A 22,687-nucleotide genomic window follows, 5' to 3' on the forward strand; every position below is an offset into this window, starting at 1 on the left:
TATCCTTCTTTTACTCTTTAAAATAAAAATAAATAAAAATAAATAAATAAATAAATAAGGGCTGGGGATACAGCTCAGTGGCTTAAGTGCCTGCCTGGCAAGCGCAAGGTCATGAGTTTGATCCCTGGTACAACAAAAAACAAACAAACAAGAAGAAAAACAAAGACAAAACAAAACAAAAACAAATAAAAATAATGATATTAGTTCAAAATAGATTGGAAAACTAAACTATACTATACTCATTAGAATACTCTACCATCTTTCCACTAAAAAACAAATCTTATCCCAGGTCATTTTAAAGGCATTCAGGGAAATGATTCAACTCTTTAACACATTCTCTTAAAATAAGAAAAAGGGTAAAAAGGAGAGGAGCATACCTCATATACTAGGGATATTTCATGTCTCTTTCCTCCTGTTTCCCTCCTCTCTCTCTCTCCAACTTTTGATTCCTTTCCCATTTGAAAAATCTCTATCTCCCTACTTCCCATTACCTATCTTTGATTTTGTTCCATGCTTATATTTTGGCTTAATGTATAAAAATTGGTCACATTCAAAATAAAATAAAATAAAGTAAAAAGAGACCAAGGATATAGTCCAGTGTAAAGGCCCTGGGTTCAATCCCCAGAACCACAAAAAACAAAACAACAACAAAACATTTTCTGATAGGTATTCTCCAGTATCACATAAAACCCAAAAAAACCAAGAAAACAAAAGACTTCTCTGATGATAAGTATTCTCTAGGGACTGGCTAATGCCCTTGAAAATAGTAACAACAATTACAGTTCTAAAGGGATATAAATCCAGGCCTTGTATCCCAGCACTCAGGAGGCTGAGGCAGGGGGATCATTGCAAGTTTGAGGCCAGCCTGGGCTACAAAGTGAATTCAAGACCAGCCTGAGCTGCAATAGTGAGACCCTGTCTCAAAAAGACCAGAAATTTTAAAAAAAAAAAAGATAGGATGGCAATTTCTGTGAAACAAAATCATTACAGCGTATCTTCATTCACTGAATCTGGCACCAGAAACTCTGAGCTCTCCTCCAAAGTCAAAATGACCATGAAAAACAAATGTTTAAAAAAAAAAATAAAGGGATATAAAGCCAAGTGTGGTGTCATACTCCTGTAATCCCAGCACTCCGGAGGCTGTGGCAGCAGGATTATTGTGAGTTTGAGACCAGCCTGGGCTACATAGTGAGTTCAGGGCCAGCCTGAACTGCATAGCAAGACCATGTCTCAAAAAGATGAGAATAAAAAAGAGTGTAGATGTTTCTAAAGGGATATAAACAAGAAATTAAGTGGTTGGGACCAAGATATTTCTTCACTGAAATATTTTCATTTTTAAAACATGCTTGTAATCCTAGCAGTAGGGGAGGCTGAGGCAAGAGGATTACAAATTTGAGTCCTGCCTTAGCAATTTAGTGAGATTCTGTCTCAAAAGAAAAAATAAAAAAGACTGGGATATAGCTCAGTAAAAAGGCTCTGCATTCAATCCCCAGTACTGGAAAAAAATACAGATACATGCACATGCACATATATGTATAGAGAAATGTTCCTTTTAGACCTAACTTATACTGCCATCTTGTGGCAATTTTAAAAATTTGTCAATCTTAGAAATCCTCAAATTTTTGACCAGCGGTTTCCTTTGGCTTTTTTTTTTTTTTTAATTTGGTATTAGTGATATAACATTTGGTGGTTTTTTTTTTCCCCCTGTTCGGCTTTCTGTTGTTCAACTTCTTGTTTTCCTTTTGTCAGTTTAATAACAAAAATATTATTTGAACTTTTAATATATGTCTGTGTACCTGGAATCAATGTCTGGAAAAATAAAGTGGTACAATACACAGAAAATCAGAAATCTGCTGGTCTTTGTACAGATTATGTGGACTTCTGACACCTTTTTCCCCCCTCTCACCAATGCTAGAGTCTCTGGGAGTGCTCCTTCCCTGCAGGACTCTGCCTTCCTGATGGAAAAAATAGTACACATTAGTAAATATATCCTGTTCTCTAACTTCCCTATTCCTTGCTATTTCTTTATATCTACACTTTCAGCATATATTGTTCTCCAGGTGTGGGCATACTAGCCTAAGAAGAATCTATACTTTACTATTTCCAAAATGAAAACGATGAAGCTGGGAGTGGTGGTGCACGCCTGTAATCCCAGCCCTCAGAAGGCTGAAGAGATCAAGGCCAGCCTGAACCACAGAGCCAGCCCTGTCCCAGAACACCAAAGAAGACGAACACGATGAACACCATTTATTAGCCCTTCAACACTTTTACTCCTTCCTCCCCTCAGTATTCTGGGTTCGGTTCTAACATCTGGTCTCCACTGTCAAACCAAAACAGGGGCTGCACAGCATCAAATAATTTATGCCAAAAACCAATATTTTAAGATTCTAGTCTTAATTTTTTTGCTTCCATTAAGCATGAGAAACCTCAGTCTAGAAAGAGAAGGTGAATATTACTTACTTGTCCCACAGTACCAAAACCAGGCACTCTATAAGGGATTGATTCCACAGAGGAGGACCGGCTGTAAAAGGTGAGAACAAACAAACAAAAACTGGTGTTAAAACTCAGACACAGACTTACTCTCCTCAGTCCCAATCTGAGCCACATCTAAATATTCCTTTCACCTTCCACCTTTTGCCAGTTGTTTACATTTTGCTTATAGGCTTTTTACTCACCTGACCACCTGGCTGCTATGCTGGCAACTGGGTCGCGGCGTAACTAAAAAACAAAAGTGCAGGATGAAAAGTTGCCACCAGGTTGAAGGGAGGGTAGGGGAATGGGGAAAAAAAGAAACAAGTTACATTACACAGGTACAAATTCTCTATGATGAATGTGGTCATTATACATACCTAAAATGTACCAACAAAAATCATTTTTAAAAAGTTGCCACCAATGGCATCTCTGCCTCAGCTAGTCAATCTGTTGTGAGTGGTAATCTGGTTATATAATGTTTTTCATATCATACATAAGATTAGAGGAATCACATGGTCTCTGAGGAAAAAAAATCTTTTCATATGGGGAAAGAATATTTATTCAACTCATACTTGGGGAAAAACTACTTACCTGACTGTGATGGAGAAGTAATGCCCACTGGTCGAGGTGTAGTCAGCCTAATAAATAAATAAATAAATAAATAAATAAATAAATAGTGAGAGAGAGAAAGAAAGAAAGAAAGCAAGCAAGAAAGAAAGGGAGGCAGTTCTAACCTCACTACGCAGAATTTAAGTGCCACTTTATGGGATCGAGAGATCACTGTTCATAGAAACACTAGCACAGGTTGCTTTCCCTCATGTATCACATGAAAGCAAAGCGTCCATACGGGGGGCACTTTTACTCTACAGCTCCATAAGTGAAATCTCCACTTCTGGCCTGTCCATATTGGTGTTTTATTTTGTTTCAGTACTGGGGACTGAACTCAGGCTCTTGACATTGAGCTGCACCCACCCCCAACTCTTTTTTATTTTTTAAGACAGTGTCTCATTAAATTACTAAAGTTGCCCAGGCTAGGCTCAAACTTGTGATCTTTCCACCTCAGTCTGCCAGAGTCATAACTGAACTTTTAATATATTTCCTTTCTTCCTTCCCATAGTGCCTTACTAACTACTCCCAACTTTACATCTGTCCATCCAGCCATACATCCCTTCATCTCTAATTTATTACTCAACCAATACTTACATAGTATCTATATCACCTATGTCCTAAGATTACAAAGATAACTAGAATAATGTTCTTCTCTTAGAGAGGCTCACAGGCTAGTAAGAAGGACAAAAAATAATCAGAGGCTGGATATATAGTTCAGTAGTAGAACACTTACCTAGTATGTATGAGGCTCTGGGTTCAACCTCCAGAACCACAAAGAAAACCACAATACTGTTTAATAGTGGATGTATCAGAAGTATAGAAATAGTAAAGAATATGAGGCAGTAACTTATGTGAGTGCAGAGATGTCATGTTTTTTAATCCACCAATGCAGGGCTGATAGTACAAGTATTTCACAGCTGGTAGGACACAGCACCAATTTGAAAGAGCTGGTGCTATACATGCAGCATGTAACATACTTCCTGATAAACAGTAGGCACTGAAGAGTTATTGAATGAATGAGTGAACAGAATATCTAACACTACGTATGTAGTCTTTCTAAAGAAAATGATGTGAATTGAATTTGGAAGGATGAGTAGGGTTTTACAACAATATACAAAGGCAAGCACTTACAATTAACATGTCATATCAGCACTCTTTAGTAATGTGTGTGTGTGCGCGTGCACGCGTGCGTGTGAGCGTGCACATATACACCCAGAGCCTCACACACACCAGGCAAGCACTGTACCACTGGGCTATATCTCTAAATCAGTAAGTAACTCTTTATCCAAGAAGTAAAAGATAAATTTATCAACCACTTTCCCCATCATGGACCCCACACAGCCAGGAGTCCAGAAAGAACAGGTTCAAAGCTTCCCAATGCAAAGAAATTATAAATGTTTAAGGACTGGTAACTGCTACTTTCCTTGATCTGATCGGTATACATTGTGTACAGGTATCAAATTACCACACTAGGCCCAATAGAGATGTATAATTGTTAGGTATCAATTTTTTTTTAAAATTAATTAATTTATTTATTTTTCCAGTACCAGGAATTGAACTCACGACCTTGCGCTTGCCAGGTAGGCACTGGGCCGCTGACCTAAATCCCCAGGAGGTGTCAATTTTTAAAAATTTAAAAAGCCCAGAAATTGCCAAGGTTGGGGGCTGGTACAGTCACTGATAAAACTGACCTGCTTCCTTGGTACCGACTTGGAGATTCCTGTAGGTAAAAAAAAAAATGGCGGTGAAGGGAGCTGCAGATCAAAGGTCCTAACCAAAGGACCCCCATCTTACTTGTTAGGTAACTCAGCGGTAACCTTTTCCTGGTGGTCTAGTGGCTAGGATAACTCAGCTGCAGTGTCCCCTACTAGTGGTTGCTACGATTCCTGGCAGGAGAAAATAAAGCAGCAATATTTCCTTAGGAAATTGTTAGCTTTGAGGGAATAAAATTTTGTTCCTCTTCATAAGAGCACATTGGAAATCCTGTAAATTATTATTTTTGAATACTAGGGATTGAATCCAGAGCCTCATGCACATTAGAGAAGTATTCTACCACTGAGATACACCCCCAGCCCTTCTTTTATTTCTTTTTGAGACAGGGTCTCGCTGAGGTTGCCCAGGTTGGCCTTGAATTTGCATTCCTCCCACTTGAACCTCCCAAGTGTCTGGGATTACAGGCATGTGCCACCACGCCTGATTTAGAGAAATATGAAGTCTCTGGGGACTGATTACACTGTGCTAGAACAGTTATAGGAATGGGATCAATAGGACAATTATAAATACACAGAACAGTCTTAGGATGAAAGAAATGTCTAGGAAATAGAGTATGTGTGAGAAGAAGAGTCCCAAGGCACCGTAGACATCTTCTTTTTGTTGTTTTGGTTTCTTCTTTTTTGTAAGCCAAGATCTCACTATAAGGCTCACACTAGCTGTGAACTTGCCATCCTTCCGCTTCAGCCTCCAGAGTGCTGGGATTATAGGCATAAGGCATCATGCCTGACTTTTTGGACTTCTTTTTTTTGTTTTTGTTTTTGTTTTGAGACAGGGTCTTGCTATGCAGTTCAGGCTGGCCTTGAGCTCACTTTGTAGCCCAGGCTGGTCTTGAATGCACAGTGATCCTCCTGCCTCAGCCTCCCAAGTGCCAGGATTACAGGTGTGCGTCACCATGCCCGGCTCCTTTTTGGACTTCTTGAAGAGGAATTTTTATTTTTTTATTTTTTTTTATTTTTTTATTTTTTGGTTTTTCTCCGGTACCAGGAACCGAACTCACGACCTTGCGCTTGCCAGGCAGGCGCTTTTGCCACTGAGCTAAATCCCCAGCCCCGAAGAGGAATTTTTAAAACTGTAACATGTTTTGTCTATAAGAGAGTTGCCTGTCTGGGTGTGGTTTCATACACTGTAATCGCAATATTCTGGGAGCCTGGGCAATTTAGGGACTTGCCAAGACCTTGTAACAAAATAAAAACAAAAAAATTTAAAAGGGCTGGGAATACAGCTCAGTGTAAGGCCTTGGGTTCAATCCCCAGAAATATGAGAGGAAAACAAGATGGACAGACACAGAAACAGACAGACAAAAACAGAGAGACAGAGGCAGAAACACACACACACACACACACACACACACACACACACACACACACACACACAGACTTTCTAACTGGTATGTCATTTTTCACTAATATTCAAGGATTGGTTACAAGTGTCCTAAATATTGGTCAATCCTTTCAGCCCTCCCAGATTTTCTGTGGCCTCATCTACTAACTACAGTACAGGCTTCAGTACAAATATTATCAGTCTCCATGTGTGCTATGATACGGAATGGGCTAGGAAGTATTATTTTATACAGTTAGCTAGACATGAAAAAAAAGGAAGAAAAAATACAATAGTAAAGAAAACTTATTTCATTCACCTTTAGGAAGGCTATAAGTTTCTTCATTTCTTCATTTTCTTTTCTCAAGACTGACAGCTCTCTAGGCAAAAGATGGAAGCAATAAACTCCAAGTCAGTGGGATAAAAAGTATTATCATCATCATCATTACTATTATCAACATCTAGTTAGTGCTTAGTGAAAGACACTTATAGATACCGAGTATTGCTACCTGAGATCTGGTGATTCTGAGGGACAATGGCAGGATGTTGACGGTAAGAACAATCAAGTCAACAAAACAAGCAGTCCCTTGGATGATTTCAGGGGAGTCTACATGGACTTCCATTTCCTCTCTTAATCAGCCAGCTAATGTCTAAAAATTTCCATCAAGGACTTCATCTCTTAGTTTAAGATTTCCAAAATACACCCTCCCAGAGATAACATTTTAAATGTTATATCTCATTTTTATCAGTGTAATGAAAGACTGAAGAAGTGGTCTTTGATACAGGGAAGTTAAAGGAAGCTATACCGTAAGAAGGGCCCAGACAGAAGGAAGAAAAATACAAAACAGAGACCAGCCAAAAATTCTGTACCTGCTTTTCTCAAAATAAACATAACATACATGGGAAAATTTTCGATCTTTGCAAACACAAGGAAATAAGGACTGTAATGTCTCTGAAAGAGGGGGTAAAGCTATCCGTGGATTTTACTTGTTACTTACTTGTCCTGGTTGGCCACTGTTTGCTGTGCCTCCTGAATGGCAGCTTCTAACTTTGTAATTCTGTGCTTATAAAAGGCAATGAGGAGATTTGTTTGCTTCTTCTGGAAACTCCACACCTACTAGGAAAAAACAGGCCTTCGACATGCATTCCCATGACTCCTTTCCCCTCACTTTTGGCAACAAAGGGAAATCGTTCAATTCGTACTTTACTACTGCTCTTTAACGTCTGGAACATTTGGATTAATTCATAACTCTCCAAAAATACACAGCTCAGCACTAGGGAAAGGGCTTTCAGTTCCAGAACACTGACTTTCTAATTTGTTAATGGTAACATTGTAACATAAAATGGTCCTTTAAAAATGTAATATTTTATCCTCTCAGAATTGGTTCTAACTTGTTTACAATTAGCTTAGACTCAGCTTCCAGTCTTTGCTACTACAGAGCACTGGTGCCAAATTTACTTTCCCTAAGATGTGTGTACAGGCACTTGTAAGTGGTTCACACTCCTGCACTGAAAGGTGAAGACACATAGAAGTACCTATTCCGGTATTTTATTTCTGGACATTCACACATAATTGTATCTTTTGTGTCATTTTACAATTTCCTGCACTGAGGTATAGTACTTAGCATGGGATTGCTGAATCAGATCAAAAGTTAATATTCAGATCATGTTTTAGCTTTGTCAACCTCTGCTTTTGAATACACAGCAGTATTATGTCTCATCTGCTTCTTCCTTGCTCCAACTATAAGCTTCTGTCCAGGGTCCTTCTCTAGACCTTAGTACTCTCTTCATAAATATCCTCAGCCTTTTTTACTTTTATTTTGAGACAGGGTCTTTCTAGGTTGTCCAGGTTGGCTTCAAACTGTCAATCCTCCTACTCAGCTTCCTGAGTAGCTGGGATTTCAGGCATATTCCACCATGAATAGATAAAGATATTGTTTACTTGTTTTATAAAAGTAAGGCATGTCTAGTTCAGAAAATTTGGCCAGAGAAGCAGCAGAAAAAAGTCACTCAGAATTCTAGGAGTTACTTAAAATTATGGGAGAAGTCTTGGGGAGCAACAGACACTATGAGTAGATACAATAGACAGCCAAGACACAGTATCCCTAACATTCTAATCGTACCCTTGGGATCAGTCTGTGATGAAATTAAGTCGTCAGGCTAGCGCCAAGAAAACCCACGCCTTCCTATAGACAAGTTACATTTCTCTTTGAAATTTGCAAGCCTCTTATACACACAGAGAACAGACCCTACTGTGGAACCCTAGGGAGCCAGACTACACAATGGGAGGCCCTTTTGCCTAGGCCTAAGCAAAAGGGCAGAACAAAGCAAACACAGAGAACAAAACAGAATAATAATTTCAAAAGAAATTTCCTTGTAAAAGTTAAGGATAAAGACACATTAACCTGAGACATGTTAATCTGTGCCTTTGCTGCTACAAATAATCAACTTACTTTACTAATAAAAACTGGCCTGTTCAGAGATTTGGCTATTATATCTCTCCTGACTTCTTAGAAGGTGAGGTAAGACAGTTTGGGCTTGATGGTGAAGAACTTCAGCAAGAAGAAATCTACTGTGGGTAAGTGGGACTAATGTAGAAGCTCAGTCCAAACTAATGGCTTCCTATAAATTTTATTTAACACATGAAACATAATTTCTATTTTATTTACTGAAGAGAATATTTTTAAACTTTAGTTCTCAATTAGGTCCAGTAAAAGGCGAGACAGACTAAGGGAAAAAACACTGAAAGATACTATCTGTTAGCTTTCTGTTGCTGTGACAAAGTACCTAGAATAATAAATTTTCAGGAGGAAGAGTATTTGCAGTGTGCAGTGTGCAATGTACCATTGTCCACCCAAATCCTAATCATCTCAGCCCGTGTAAGTCATTTTTGGTGGGTTTTCAAAGCCTCCTTACACATTTATTTGCATTTTCAAAGGCCAACTGTTGAACTATTACCTTGCTAGCGTCTGTATAGCTTATAATTCTCCCACCAGCCTGTAACAAGAGTACCACAAAATCTTGAAAAGGTTCATCAGGACCCTGATGAATGGAAGTCAAATCAAGGGGACATCTCACCCTTTGAAGGAAGCTCCCTCCAAGCCCTGTGGCAGGTATCTTAATCTGCTCATACACTGGCAATTCAAAAATAAGTTGATTATTTGTAGCAGCAAAGGCACAGGTTAACATGTCTCAGGTTAACATGTCTTTTGTAATGGCTATGCTATGAGTAGCACTGCATACAGCCTGATCCACACACACAAAAATTCAAAATTCAAAAAAATTTCCTTTCCACAACATATAATTCCCCAGACTTAAACATGCTTTAGCTATTCCTTTCCAGTCATTTGAGTCATACTCTCTTGCCCTAGGAGCTCTATTAAACCTAGGGTAAGGGGCCAGGGATACAGTGCAGTGGCATAAGCACTTGTTTGGCAAGTACAAGGTCTTGAGTTTGATTCCCAGTACCAAAAAATAAAAATAAATAAATAAACCTAGGGTAAAAGGGGCCATGGGACCACAGGTAGTGGCAGCTTATTTTAATTTCTTTAGGGTCTTAAACGTTACAGCTGCATGAAGACACATAATTTGTTCTGGTTTACTGGTGGCTCAAAGTTCAGTGACAGGGTAGATATGTTGAAAACCCTCCACAGACTCCCTGCCCATCTGGCTTCCTTTAACACCAATTGCAAGGGAGAGAGAGAAAACAGCTCCACTCCCTGAGAAAAAAGAATTTTCACCCTGCAGTGCAACAAAACTTCTCCAAGCCAAACAGTGGAAATCTCTGCTTGTGGCTCAGTTAAATTTTCATCAGGCAATGTAAAATAGAATTTGCCACAAACCACTCCTCCAACGAGGAAGGATCCTTTTTGCCCAACACCACTCCTTCCCTTTCTAACTGAAGGAAGTCAGAGGGTTTAAGCTCTATTGGGGGACTACTGTTCTTCCATCTTTTTTCTGCTCTAGGACTCAGTCTTAAAGTAAGACTTTCAGCCGTATCCTTTGTGCTTGTTGTAACAGAAGTATGACCATTAAAACACTCCTTGATGCAAATCCACAAAAGTAAAATAAACACAGAAATCAAGAATACATGGGAGGCTGAGGCAGGAGGATTGTTGTGAGTTCAAGACCAGCCTGGGCTACAAAGTGAGCTCAAGGCCAGCCTGAACTGCATAGTGAGACCCTATCTCAAAAAAAAAAAAAGAAAAAGAAAAAGAATACAACAAACAGTTCCATATACATTTGTGGTTCTTGAAAATCTGTTTACGCCATGTTTAACTCTTGATAAAATCAATATACCTCTCTCCTTTTTGTTTCCCAAGAGCCCATTTTTCTCCTTAGGCCTAGTGAGCTGGTATCTCTCTTTGCCCCAAGTTTTATACCTGATGATATCAATATCAGTACACCTCTGTGATTAATATTGACACTATCAATACACTTCTCCCCCTTTTGGGTGCACAATGAGAAGCGTCCCCTCACCATTTCTTCTTACCCCTGTCCCATGTTCAGGCACAATATACTGCGTCCAGCGCAGCTCTCAAAGTTCCTGGGGAGAAGGACAGTGAGAGGATGGAGAAATTAAAGAGACAGAAAGCTGAGGTCAGGTGGAGCCCTCTCTCTGGATGGAAGGAAAGGAACTGTTCAACCACCACAATGCGTTTATTTATACACTTGTCATATGACACCCCTTTACTTAATTAGCTCACCTCTTACACCCCTGTGTTCTTGGAGCTGGAACACCTGTTCACCTGGGGTGCTCCATGCCCTCAAGGCATTCCTTGGGCTGTCTGTGCTTTTGGCTCCACAAACGTGCACGATTACTAGCTCAGCTGCTCTTGATAGAACAGTTTACTTTGGCTCCCAGTTTCAGGGGTTTCAGCCCACAATCAGTAGGCCCTGATGCCTTTGGCCTGTGACAAGGCAGAATATCATGTGGGATAAAGTGGTAGAGAATGTGCTCCCTTCATGACAGCAGGAAGGCAGAGAGAGAAAGGGGCCAGGGCTCCAGCATCACTGGCAAGGGCACACCTCAGTGATCTAACTTCCTCCTACGAGGCCCACCTCTTAAAGTTTTCATCATTTTCCAGTAGTGTCACAGGATGGTGATCTAGCCCTTGACACACGAGGCTTTGGGGACCACTCAAGATCTAAACTACAGCAGATACTGAAAGACACAGTAATGGAAGCAAAGTGGAAGCTCAGAAGGTTCATTATGAGACATAACTTATTTTGGTTTAACCTGAGTTATCAAAAAGAAAAGCAGTCCGTTTGTAAAGGAGTACATGCTTTGGAAATGAATATTAGCTTGACTGTCTTTTTTGTACTGAAGAATGGCTTTTTAAATTCTTGTTTTCAAGGGTTTTTTGAGAACTTATTTTCCCATGCAGTTTTGATAAGTTGAATATTTATAAAGGTGTTGCTAAATTTTAGAAATTAGGTCAGGCATGGTGGTGCATGCCTGTAATCCCAGCACTCAGGAGGCTGAGGCAAGAGGATTATGGCAAGTTCAAGACCAGCGTGTGCTACAAAGTGAGCTTAAGGCCAACCTGAACTGCATAGTGAGACCCTGTCTCAAAAAGACAAAAAAAAAAAAGTTCTAGAAATTTATTTTAAAGTTAATGGTAAGCTCAGAGTCTCCCTTTGATATTCAGAACATATTAGTTGGCTTTATCTCTTGTAAAACTGACTCCTTCACTGCATAGTAGCTGTAAGTCTTAGTATTTTTAAACTATATCTCAGAGTAATTATTCAGCTAAGAGAAGGAAATTTTTTTTCTTTAGAAGTGGTCCAACTAAAAAGTTGAGAAAGGAATGACAGGGTAGCAGTATTTCACAATTTCTTTTTTTGGTGGTTTTTTTTTGCTTGTTTGTTTTTTGTTTTTTTCCAGTACCGAGAATCGAACTCACGACCTTGCGCTTGCCAGGCAGGTGCTGTGCTGCTGAGCTAAATCCCCAGCCCTCACAATTTCTAATGAATTAATGTATCTCTGCAAAGTTCATCAATGGCACATTACATAAATGACAGATCATGATGTACTTCTCATAAATGCTATAAAATGGTACCGAGGTATCTCTCCATAAGCTAAATGATGGTGATTAAGCCTAAGCTAAATGATGGTGATTAAGCCTAAATCTACCTACTGATTTATAGGAAATAAAGAGTACTTCTAGCATATTGGATGACTCCATGGATCAATGAACAAAATCTATACCAAGAACAATTCTATAGGACAAAAGACTATTTTCTTGAACAAATAATAATAAAACCTTCCCTTTGGCTAGAACTGCAATCTTCCAGTTATTTGCCAAAATGACAAACACAAAGGCAAAGAGGAGGGGAACCTGGCATATGTTCTCTAGGCCTTTTAGAAAACATAGGGTTGTTCCTTTGGCCATATATATGGGAATCTACAGAAAGGGTGATATTGTAGACATCAAGGGAACAGGTATTGTGCAAAAAGGAATGCCACACAAATGTTACCATGGCAAAACAGGAAGAGTCTGCAATGTTACCCAGCATGCTGTTGACATTGTTGTAAACAAGCAAGTTAAGGGCAAGATACGTGCTAAGAGGATTAATGTGCGTATTGAGCATATTAAACACTCAAAGAGTCAAGATAGCTTCCTGAAAGGTGCCAAGGAAAATGATCAGAAAAAAAAGGAAGCCAAAGAGAAAAGTACCTGGGTTCAACTGAAGAGCCAGCCTGCCCCGTCCAGAGAAGCACACTTTGTGAGAACCAATGGGAAGGAGCCTGAGTTGCTGGAACCTATTCCCTATGAGTTAGTTCATGGCGCAGGCTGGGGATGGAACTCTGCCATTCAGCACCTAATTGCTGCTAGGTATTCCAGGCCCTACTCAAACATAAAAAATCATCCTGTGTTGTAAGATTGGTTTTCTTAATTGAACAAGTGCTTGGTGCCTTTACCTCACAAACAAATATTTGGAGCAGATTTTCATCCTACCTAGTTAATTGTGTCAGGTCTTTACTCTTCAGTGTTTTTCTTACAGAAAGATATTGCTGAGGTATTGTGTAGCTGTACACCCAGATGACCACATATTTATGAAATATTTATATTGGCTTGAAGATCCTGTAAATCACCATGGAGAAAAGACATAGCAAAATAAATGGAAGTCTATTTCACTTAGATAAATTTTAAAGCACCTAAAATAATAATAATAATAAAAAGAAATGAGACAAAACAGAGAAAAAAAAGTTGAGAGTGTTACACAGACCTGTAATCCCACCTATTTAGGAAGCTGAGGCAAGAGAATTGCAAATTCAAGGCCAGCCTGGGCAACTTAGCAAGACTGTCTCAAAATTTTAAAAATAAAATATGAAGGGAGCATATAGCTTAGCAGCACAGTACCTGTCTGGCAAGCACAAGGTCCTGAGTTTGATTCCCAGTACCAAAAAAATATATATATCTACCTATCTATCTATCTATCTATGGACCAGAGTTCAGTCCCTTGTACCATTAAACAAAATTTAACAGAACAACCACCAAGTGAATGCCCATACACACATACTTCATTGAAACCTAATTCAAACAAACTTTTATTTGTTCATTTTTTTTGGGGGGGGGTGGTTTCTCTGGTACCGGGAACCGAACTCACGACCTTGAGCTTGCCAGGCAGGCGCTTTTGCCCCTGAGCTAAATCCCCAGCCCCACAAACAAACTTTTAAAACAATTATGGGATAACTGCGGAAATGTGAATGCTAAAAATTGGACATCAGCTGATAATTGTTGAAGTACGATTGTGAATAAATGGAAAATTATTATTTTGTTTTTATTATTTTTAAAATTTTTCTCTATTTTTAGATGATTAAAATTGTCTATGACATAAATGACTTGTGTAGGGGAGAGCATGTTTTTTATTTATTTGTGTTTTGTTTTGTTTGCAGTACTAGGGACTGAACTCAGGTCTTTGCAATGAGCTATATCCCCAAACCCTTTAAAAAAGTTTTTGGGCCAGGGATATAGCTCGGCGGCACAATGCCTGCCTGGCAAGTGCAAAGTCCTAAGTTTGATTCCTGGTACCAAAAAAAAAAATTTTTTTTTATGGTGGTGCATGCCTGTAATGCCAGCCTTCAGGAAGCTGAGGCAGGAGGATCATTGTGAGTTCGAGACCAGCCTGGGCTACAAAGTGAGCTCAAGTCCAGCCTGAACTGCAAAGTGAGACCCTGTCTCAAAAAACAAACGAACAAAAAAAGAGCAAAAAATTTTTTATTTGGAGACAGAATCTTGCTAAGTTGCCCAGATGTGCTGGGATTTACAAGTGTGCACCACCATGCTCAGCTCAAAAGTTTTAAAACTGTTTTAAAATTGATCTTAAGGTATTTTTTAAATAAGATGTGGTATGAGAAATATATCTGGTCTTTCTCCTGGATTCCTAGCCCAGGTTCCTGTTATGGTTTGGATCTTCAAATATCCCAAAAACCGTATGCTGATGGTGCTATTGGGAGATGGTGGCGCCATTAGGAAGCAGAGCGAAGTGGAAGTGAGCAAGGTCACCAGGACTTGCCCTTGAAGGAGTTACTGGGACCCTGACCTGCTCCTATGTATCCCTACTTTGTCAGTGCCATGAGGCAAGTGACTTTGCTCTGCTAGATGCTTTCCACCATGATAGTCTTCCTTGCTACAAGCCTAAAGTAACACAGCCAGCCAACCAAATTCCTCGAAAATTATGTGACAAAATAAACTCTTTCTCCTTATAAGTTGTTTATCTCAGGTATTTTGTCAAAGTATGGAAAGCTGGTAACAGAAAAGTGGTCCTGAGAAGTGGTGTCATTGCTGTGACTATACCTGGTACTGTAATTCAGAAGTCCTTGGAATTGGTTTGAGGGAAGAATTTGAAAAAGTTTATAGAAATTACCTAGAGAAGCTGGGCATAGTGACACACGGCTTTAATCCCAGCATTGAGGAGGCTGAGGCAGCAGGATCATTTTAAATTTGAAACCAGGGCTGGGGATGTAGCTCAGCAGCATAAGCGCTTGCCTGGCAAGCCTGAGGTCATGAGTTCAATTCCTAGTACCAAAAAAAGAAAAAAAAATAAATTTGAGACAAGCCTGGGCTACAAAGTGAGCTCAAGACCAGCCTGAACTGCGTAGCAAGACCCTGTCTCAAAAAGACAAAAGAAAAAGAAACCTAGAGAAAACTTTTTTTTTTTTTTTTTTTTTTTGTCTTTTTGAGACAGGGTCTCACTATGCAGTTCAGGCTGGCCTGGAGCTCACTTTGTAGCCAGGATGGTCTCAAACTCACAACGATCCTCCTGCCTCAGCCTCCCAAGTGCTGGGATTACAGGTGTGTGCCACCACACCCGGCACCTACAGAAAACTTAAAAGCTGTTGTCAGCAGATCTTAATGGGCAATTCTGGCAGAGCTCTGAAGACCAGAATGCAGAAAGAAATAAAGACAGTGAAAGCTGTGATCATGAAATGGTTTTAGATGGAAATGAAGACTTGGTTGAAAATTAGACTGGAAGCTAATCATCGTACATTCTAGTAGATAACTTGTCTACATTTTGTCAATGCCCCACGACTTTGAGGGAAACTGTGATTTTAAAGTGATGGACTATTAATCTGGTGGCACAAAATTTAAGATTGCCTAGCACTCAGGAAGCAGCATGGGTATTATTAGCTTCTTTTAGCTAGATATTGTACATAATGAGAATAAGGAGCAAAAAGCAGAGTGGAAATATTTGAAAAACTTGCCTTTCAGCCAGAAAAGGAGTACATTTGAAGTTCCACCTAAGACCAGGTGTGGTAGTGCTCAGCTGTAATCCCAGCACTCGGGAGGATAAGGCAGAGGGACTACTGCAAGTTCAAGGCCAGCCTAGGCTACGTAATGAGTTCAAGGATAGCCTGGAATACATTCTGAGTCCCTGTCTCAAAAAAAAAGTTCCATCTAAGGAAGATATACATGCTAAAGAGATTAATATTAAAAAGAAGCCAAAGCTGGGCATGGTGGTGTGCACCTATAATCTTAGCAATCTGGGAGGCAGAGGCAGGAGAATTCCAAGTATGAGCCTAACCTGAGCAACTTACCAAGACCCTATCTCAAAATATAAAAGGCTGGGGATGTAGCTCAGTGCAAAGGCCTTGTGTTTAATCTCAAATACTGAAAAAATAAATAAATGAAAATAAGCCATGTACTTTGTGCCAGAATAATAGGAAGGATGTCTGAGGGCATCTCATAAACCAGTAAGACTCTACCCACTGAAGATTCATGACTTGTTCCAGAGTCCTAAGGCAACCTGTTTTACAGGATCACCTGGGATATTGCTTCACTGGGATTCATTTACCTACGTTAGGGCCAGGGATATAGTTCAGTGACACAGCGCCTGGCTGCTAAATGCAAGGTCCTGAGTTTGATTCCTGGTAAAAAAAAAAAAAAAGGCAGAACATTTACCTATGTTCAGCTGCCCAGTAAGGCCACAGAAGCTATGTCCAGATGGGCCTATCTACTGCTCAAACTAGTGCAAGATCTTGGCCTCATCCATAAGATGCTGGTTCTACAAGCATGCAGAAAGCAAGAGTTGTGGTGTCATGAAGGCCTCCATCATGATATCAGAGGAAAGTCTAGGTAGAATCAGAATCCTTGCAAGCAAACTCAGACAGCAATACACGAAGCTGTGACAGTGAAACCATAGCTGCCATGGACACTTTGGGAAATTACAGATGCCAAAAATATGCAACCGCTGCTAAAGGGAACAGCAGGCAATGAGCCGAATTATCCCAAGAAAGTGACCATGTGAGCTGCTGACACCAAAGACACAGGGGTAGAGGAACCCAAGCCCTTGGTGGCCCAGATCCCACTATATTGTTCCCTGGATGCCAGATATGGAGCTACAAGATCTAATGTATGTCCTGCTCCATTTTGGTCTTGCTTTGGTCCAATCTCTCCATCCCTATGTCCTTATTCCTCCTTTTGGAATGGGAAAATTTACCCTATAACACTGTATCTTAGAAGTATATAACTTTCTTTTTGATTATTACAAGAGCTCACAGCTAAGAGTTTGCCTTGAGTCTCAAAGACTTTGGACTTGAACTTTTGAGCAAGGCTGGAACTGTTAAGACTTTGGGATTCATGGACATGGATTACATGTACTTTGCATTATGGGATGGACATGAGCCTTTCAGAGCCCAGGGAAGAATGTCATGGTTTGGACCTAAACTTTCTCTCAAAAGCTCATGTGTTGAAGGTTTGGCCACCAGCCTGTGGCACTACTAGGATTTGGTGAAACTTTAGGAGACGGGCTAGTATAGTGTAAGAAATGTAGGTTATTAGGGGCAGGTCCTTCAAGGGTATATTAGGACCCTGCCCAATCCTTCTTTTCCTGCTTCCTGGCCACCATGGAGTGAGCAGCTTTTCTTTACTGTGTGCTCCCTACTGTGATGTTTCTGCCTTGCCACAGGCCCAAAACAAAAGATCCAGCCAACCATGGACTGAAACCTCTGAAACCATGAGCCAAAATAAACCTTTCTTCCTTTAAGTTGATTTTATCAGGTATTTTATCATAGCACGGGAAAGCTGACTAACAAAGCTCCTAACACCTTTGTCATTTCCTGAGCAACAGATAAATTTTCTGTTATTCATAACAACCTCCCTCCCTTTAACCCACACCTGGATTTGTATTAATGAGGTGACTCTTGGTGGGTTCTTAGAAAATTTCAGGATGGGAGCAGGTTGCCAGAGGAACCAACTAATTAGAGGAACCAGAACTTTCAACTCTAATCCTTTTTTTTTCTCCATTCATCTAGGGAAAAAAGAAGGACCAAAGACTGGTTCCATCAGTAAAGGTCAATTATTTAATCAATCACATCTAAGTAACAGAACCTTCATAAAATCCCCTAAAGAAGGAATTTTGGAGAGCTTTCAGGTTGAACATATTGAAGTGATGGAAAGAATGGTATGCCTAAAGAGGGTATGGGAGCTCTGTGCCCCTGCCCTACATATCACTTCCATATGACTATGCCTGGGTTGTATCTTTTATAGTTGGCAAGTAATACATAATGTATCTTTCTGAATTCAGTGAGTCCTTCTAGTAAATTAGCAAAGTTTGGGGTGAGGAGAGGGAGAGGATGGTGGACTTCTGAATTTGTAGTTACCCAGGCTGAAATATGGATAGCCTGGGTACCCTATTTGTGGCTAGCAAGTGATACCAGTATTGTGGAGCTGAGGTGCTAAAAGGGAAGATGAGGGTGAGTACAGTGTTAATCTATCTTCTGCCATCTTTTTTTTTTTTTTTTTTGGTACTGGGAATTGAACTCAGGACCTTGTGCTTGCCAGGCAGGCATTGTGCCACTGAACTATATTCCTGGCCCTTGCCATCTTATATACACTCCACTGTCCTGAGATTGTTTTCTGTGAAACTATCCATTGTGGCCTGAAACTGTTAGCAAAAGTGATGTTCTCATTTTTAAAAAAATTTATTGAATTACTGGACACCTAGTTGGTGTCAGAGAACTAGCTGGTATCAGGAAACACCTCATGCAGGGTCAGAGAGTTAATATATAGTGCAAAGATTATTTATCCTTTCATCTAACCTCTACTGAATACTTTATTTCAGGTGCAGTAATTCTAGGTGCTAAGATGAACAGCACAGGTTCTTGTCCTTTAGTAACTCATTGTATCATAGTAGAAGAGGTATTCTGACATGTGAACCAATGAATAAAATGCAGTGAACCAATGAATAAAATATGCAGGTATGTACAATGTGATATGCAGTATGTACAAAATATATTAGTTATGATTAAGAGATAACTATTAATTCAGTTTTTAGTGTAAGTCAGCATTCTGGGCATCAAGGTATAAAACTATATGGTCTATAAAAGAACAACAGCCCAGGCATGGTGGTACACACCTGCAATCCCAGCACTGAGGAGGCTAAGACAGGAGGAAGACAAGCTCAAGGCCAGCCTGGGCTACATAGTGAGTTCAAAACCAGCATAAACAACATAGCAAGACCCTGTCTCAAAAAACTAAAGTGGGGCGGGGGGAGAACTGCTATGAACCACATCTGCCTAACACATTAGACAGGCACTTGTGCGACTGAGCTATATCCCTGGCCCTGCCTAACAGATTAGATAACAAATAACACACATCATAACTTGTGCTGATATATGAGATGTAAGGAGGAAAGGTTATGGCTGAGATAGGAGAAGTTAGGAGGAACCAGATCACTAAGGAAACTAGGTGGTATTCTAGAAGTCTGAAATTTAGGTTTAGATCTAAAAATCCTCCTCCTGAGTCTCCTGTGTTCAGTGGTGCTTTTGGAAGGTTACTGGCTCACAAAGGCTCTAACTCCATCAATGGACTAATCTGTTGATGAGATTAAAACCTGGTAGCATTATTGATAGAAATTTAGAAGATGGGGCCTGGTTGAAGGGGACTGTGGAGGGATGACCTTGGTGACTGTATCTTGCCCCTGCCCCTTCCTCTCTGCTCTTCCCCTGTCTCTCTGCTTCCTGGTCCCATGAGGGGAGCAGTTTTGCTCTATCATGATGTTTTTGCCTTGCCACAGGAATCAAAGCAATGGAGCCAGCTGATCATGCAGAATCCTCTAATACTTTGAGCCAAAATAAGTCTTTCCACTTCAAGTTGTTTATCTCAGGTATTTTGTCACAGTGACATAAAGCTAAGACAGATTTGTAATTTAAATAAGACTACTGTGGTAGCACAGAGAGAATAGAATTGAGCAAAACAGAGTCCTAAAAATGCTTTCTACTGAAAGCAATCTGAAGAATTTTACCAGATGTACCCCATCTAAATAACAGCCATAGCAGCCCACCAGGTAGGGAGTTGTGTTTTGGGCTGCACAGTTTGTGATCCAAGAAATACTACCTCTCACACTGGCCTAAGATTCCTCAATGCCACTCAGTTGTGATAAAGAATTCAACTAGCTGTATACTGTTTCAAAAGTCCTAAATATAAAAATATCCTAAATATCAACACATTAATTATTTTTAGCTAAAATAATCTAAAATTTAATTTTTTAAAATTAATTTATTTATTTGTTTTTTTGTCTTTTTGAAACAGGGTCTTGCAGGGGCTGGGGATTTAGCTCAGCGGCACAGCACCTGCCTGGCAAGCGTGAGGTCATGAGTTCGATTCCCGGTACCAGAAAAAAAAACCAAAACAAACAAACAAACAAACAACAACAACAAAAAAAGACAGGATCTCGCTATGCAGTCAGTCTTGAACTCACTTTGTAGCCCAGGCTGGCCTCAAATTCCCAACGATCCTCCTGCCTCAGCCTCCCAAGTGCTGGGATTACAGGCATGTGTCACCACACCTGGCTCAAAAATATTTTTCTTTAAAAGCACTTTTAGGGGGGATTCTGTGGATAGAAATTAGGGCTTTGCATATGCAAGGCAAATACAGTACCACTGATCTGTACCCCCAGCCCTGCAGTTGTTCAAATTTTTAATTCAATTACTATTAAAGAAGCTCTGGCCTATTACTGATCAGATTTTATTTCAACAGTATACATGATAATTATTTATGTATACTGTGGCATAAACACGGTTTCAAAGTCCTTTTTGAAAAAACCAAAATAGATGACAGTTCAGAAAACTAGTGACTATGGCTAGCTGTCTGTTTTCTAAATAAAGTTTTACTAGAAAATAACCATACTCATATGTTTATACATTGTCTGTGGCTGTTTTCAAGCTACAACAGCAGAATTCACTCATAGTGGCAGAGACTGCATGGCCAGCAAAGCCTAAAATATTTATGGCCTGCTACTGTCTGAATGCAGATGTGCCCCAAAATTCAAATGTTAACACCTAACCCTTGATACCACAGTATTAACATAGAGGGCCTAGGAGGTGATTAGAACTAGATTGGAGCCTCATAAAAGAGGTTTGAGGGATCATGTTGGCCCTTTCTGTCACATGAAAATACAGGAGGTTACCATCCTACACGTAAACAACCCTCAACCATGCATTAAATCTGCTGATGCCTTGGTCTTGGACTTACCAGGACTGAGAACTGTGATCAATGTACTTCTGTTGTTTGTAAAGTACCCAGTAGAAGCTATTTTATTACAGCAGCATAAACAGACTGAAACAGCTAGTAAGAGTATGAAATGGGCCCAACTACTTGGATGAACAATATGGCAGTTCCTCAAAATGCTAAACATTAGCCAGGCATGGTGGTTCAAGACCACCTGGGGGAACATAGACTCCATCGCAAAACAAAACAACAACAAAAAGGGGTTGGGTATGTAGCTTAGAAGTACAATCCCTGTCTAAGCATGCATGAAGCCCTGGGCTCAATCTCTTGCAAGGAAAAGAAAAAAAAGAAGTTAAACATAGACATATCATTTGACCCAGTGGTTTCAAACCTATGTATTTATCCAAGAAAAATGAAAATATACGCCCATACAAAAACTAGCAAATTAGCCAGGTGTGTTGGTGTACAACTGTATTTCTAGCACCCAGGAGGTTGAGGTAAGAGGATCACGAGTTCAGAGCTAGCCTAGGCTTACTAGTGAATTCAAGGCTAGCATGGACTACAAATGAGAACCTGTTTAAAAAAAAAGCTGGACATACTGGCACGTTCCTGTAATCCCAGCACCCAGAAGGTTGAGGCAGGAGGATCTTTGGGAGTTCAAGGCCAGTGTGAACTACTCAGACATTATGCTTGGAAAATGTAGCCAGTCACAAAAGCTACAAATTGTGTAATTCCATATTTATGAAATGCCCTGAATAGGCAAATCTATAGGAATGGAAAGTAAATTAGTGATTGCCTAGGGTTATGGAGGATGGGCAAGATTTGGGAAATGCTTGCTAATAAGTATAACGTTTCTTTTTGGGGTGATAAAAATGTTCCAAAGGCTGGACATGGTGGCACACACCTGTAATCCCAGCACTCAGAAGGCTGAGGCAGGAGGATCACTTGGAGTTCGAGGCCAGCCTGGACTACAAAGTGAGTTCAAAGCCAGCCTGAACTGCATAGTGAAACCTTGTCTCAAAAAGATCCAAGGAAAAAGAAAAACAAAAACAAAAAAAGACAAACCTCATCCTCAACAAATAAAAAAATGTTTCAAAATTGGGTAGTAGTGATTGCAAAATTCTGTGAATTTATTAAATACCACTGAACTGCATACTTCAAAAGGGTAAATTCTATGGTATGTAAAGTTTATCTTTTTTTTTTTTTTTGGTTTTTCTCCGGTACTGGGAACCGAACTCACGACCTTGCGCTTGCCAGGCAGGCGCTTTTGCCGTTGAGCTAAATCCCCAGCCCCGTAAAGTTTATCTTAATAAAACATTTAAAAAGTAGATGAGGGGGACTGGGGATTTAGCTCAGCAGCACAGCACCTGCCTGGCAAGGGCGAGGTCATGAGTTCGACTCCCAGTACCTGAAAAAAAAAAAGTAGATGAGGCAGTTCATATTTTCCTTTGAAAACAATACTGGTGGCTATTTGGGGCTGGGGATTTAGCTCAGTGGCACAGCGCCTGCCTGGCAAGTGCCAGGTTGTGAGTTTGATTCCCGGTACCGTAAAAAAATAA

General features: G+C 40.0%; 2 protein-coding genes across 2 annotated transcripts in view; one reads left to right on the top strand and one right to left on the bottom strand.

The window, feature by feature from the left end:
- Rnf212b (ring finger protein 212B) overlaps positions 1-22,687 on the bottom strand; it is a gene marked incomplete in the record, with an annotated part of 53,429 nt that overhangs the window by 16,573 nt on the left and 14,169 nt on the right. Inside the window, 7 exon segments of the mRNA XM_013510437.1 lie at positions 1,907-1,955; positions 2,461-2,521; positions 2,676-2,718; positions 3,064-3,110; positions 4,773-4,801; positions 6,491-6,551; positions 7,170-7,285. Of these exon segments, the coding sequence (XP_013365891.1) occupies positions 1,907-1,955; positions 2,461-2,521; positions 2,676-2,718; positions 3,064-3,110; positions 4,773-4,801; positions 6,491-6,551; positions 7,170-7,285 (406 nt within the window).
- On the top strand, positions 12,100-13,359 carry LOC106147744 (60S ribosomal protein L21-like). Its single transcript, XM_013510440.1, has one exon. It carries the CDS (start codon positions 12,481-12,483, stop codon positions 13,054-13,056), a length of 576 nt encoding a protein of 191 aa, XP_013365894.1. The 5' UTR covers positions 12,100-12,480; the 3' UTR covers positions 13,057-13,359.

This window comes from Chinchilla lanigera, unplaced genomic scaffold (genome assembly GCF_000276665.1).
Source record: "Chinchilla lanigera isolate Chin_1 unplaced genomic scaffold, ChiLan1.0 scaffold00008, whole genome shotgun sequence".
Taxonomy (NCBI): domain Eukaryota; kingdom Metazoa; phylum Chordata; class Mammalia; order Rodentia; family Chinchillidae; genus Chinchilla; species Chinchilla lanigera.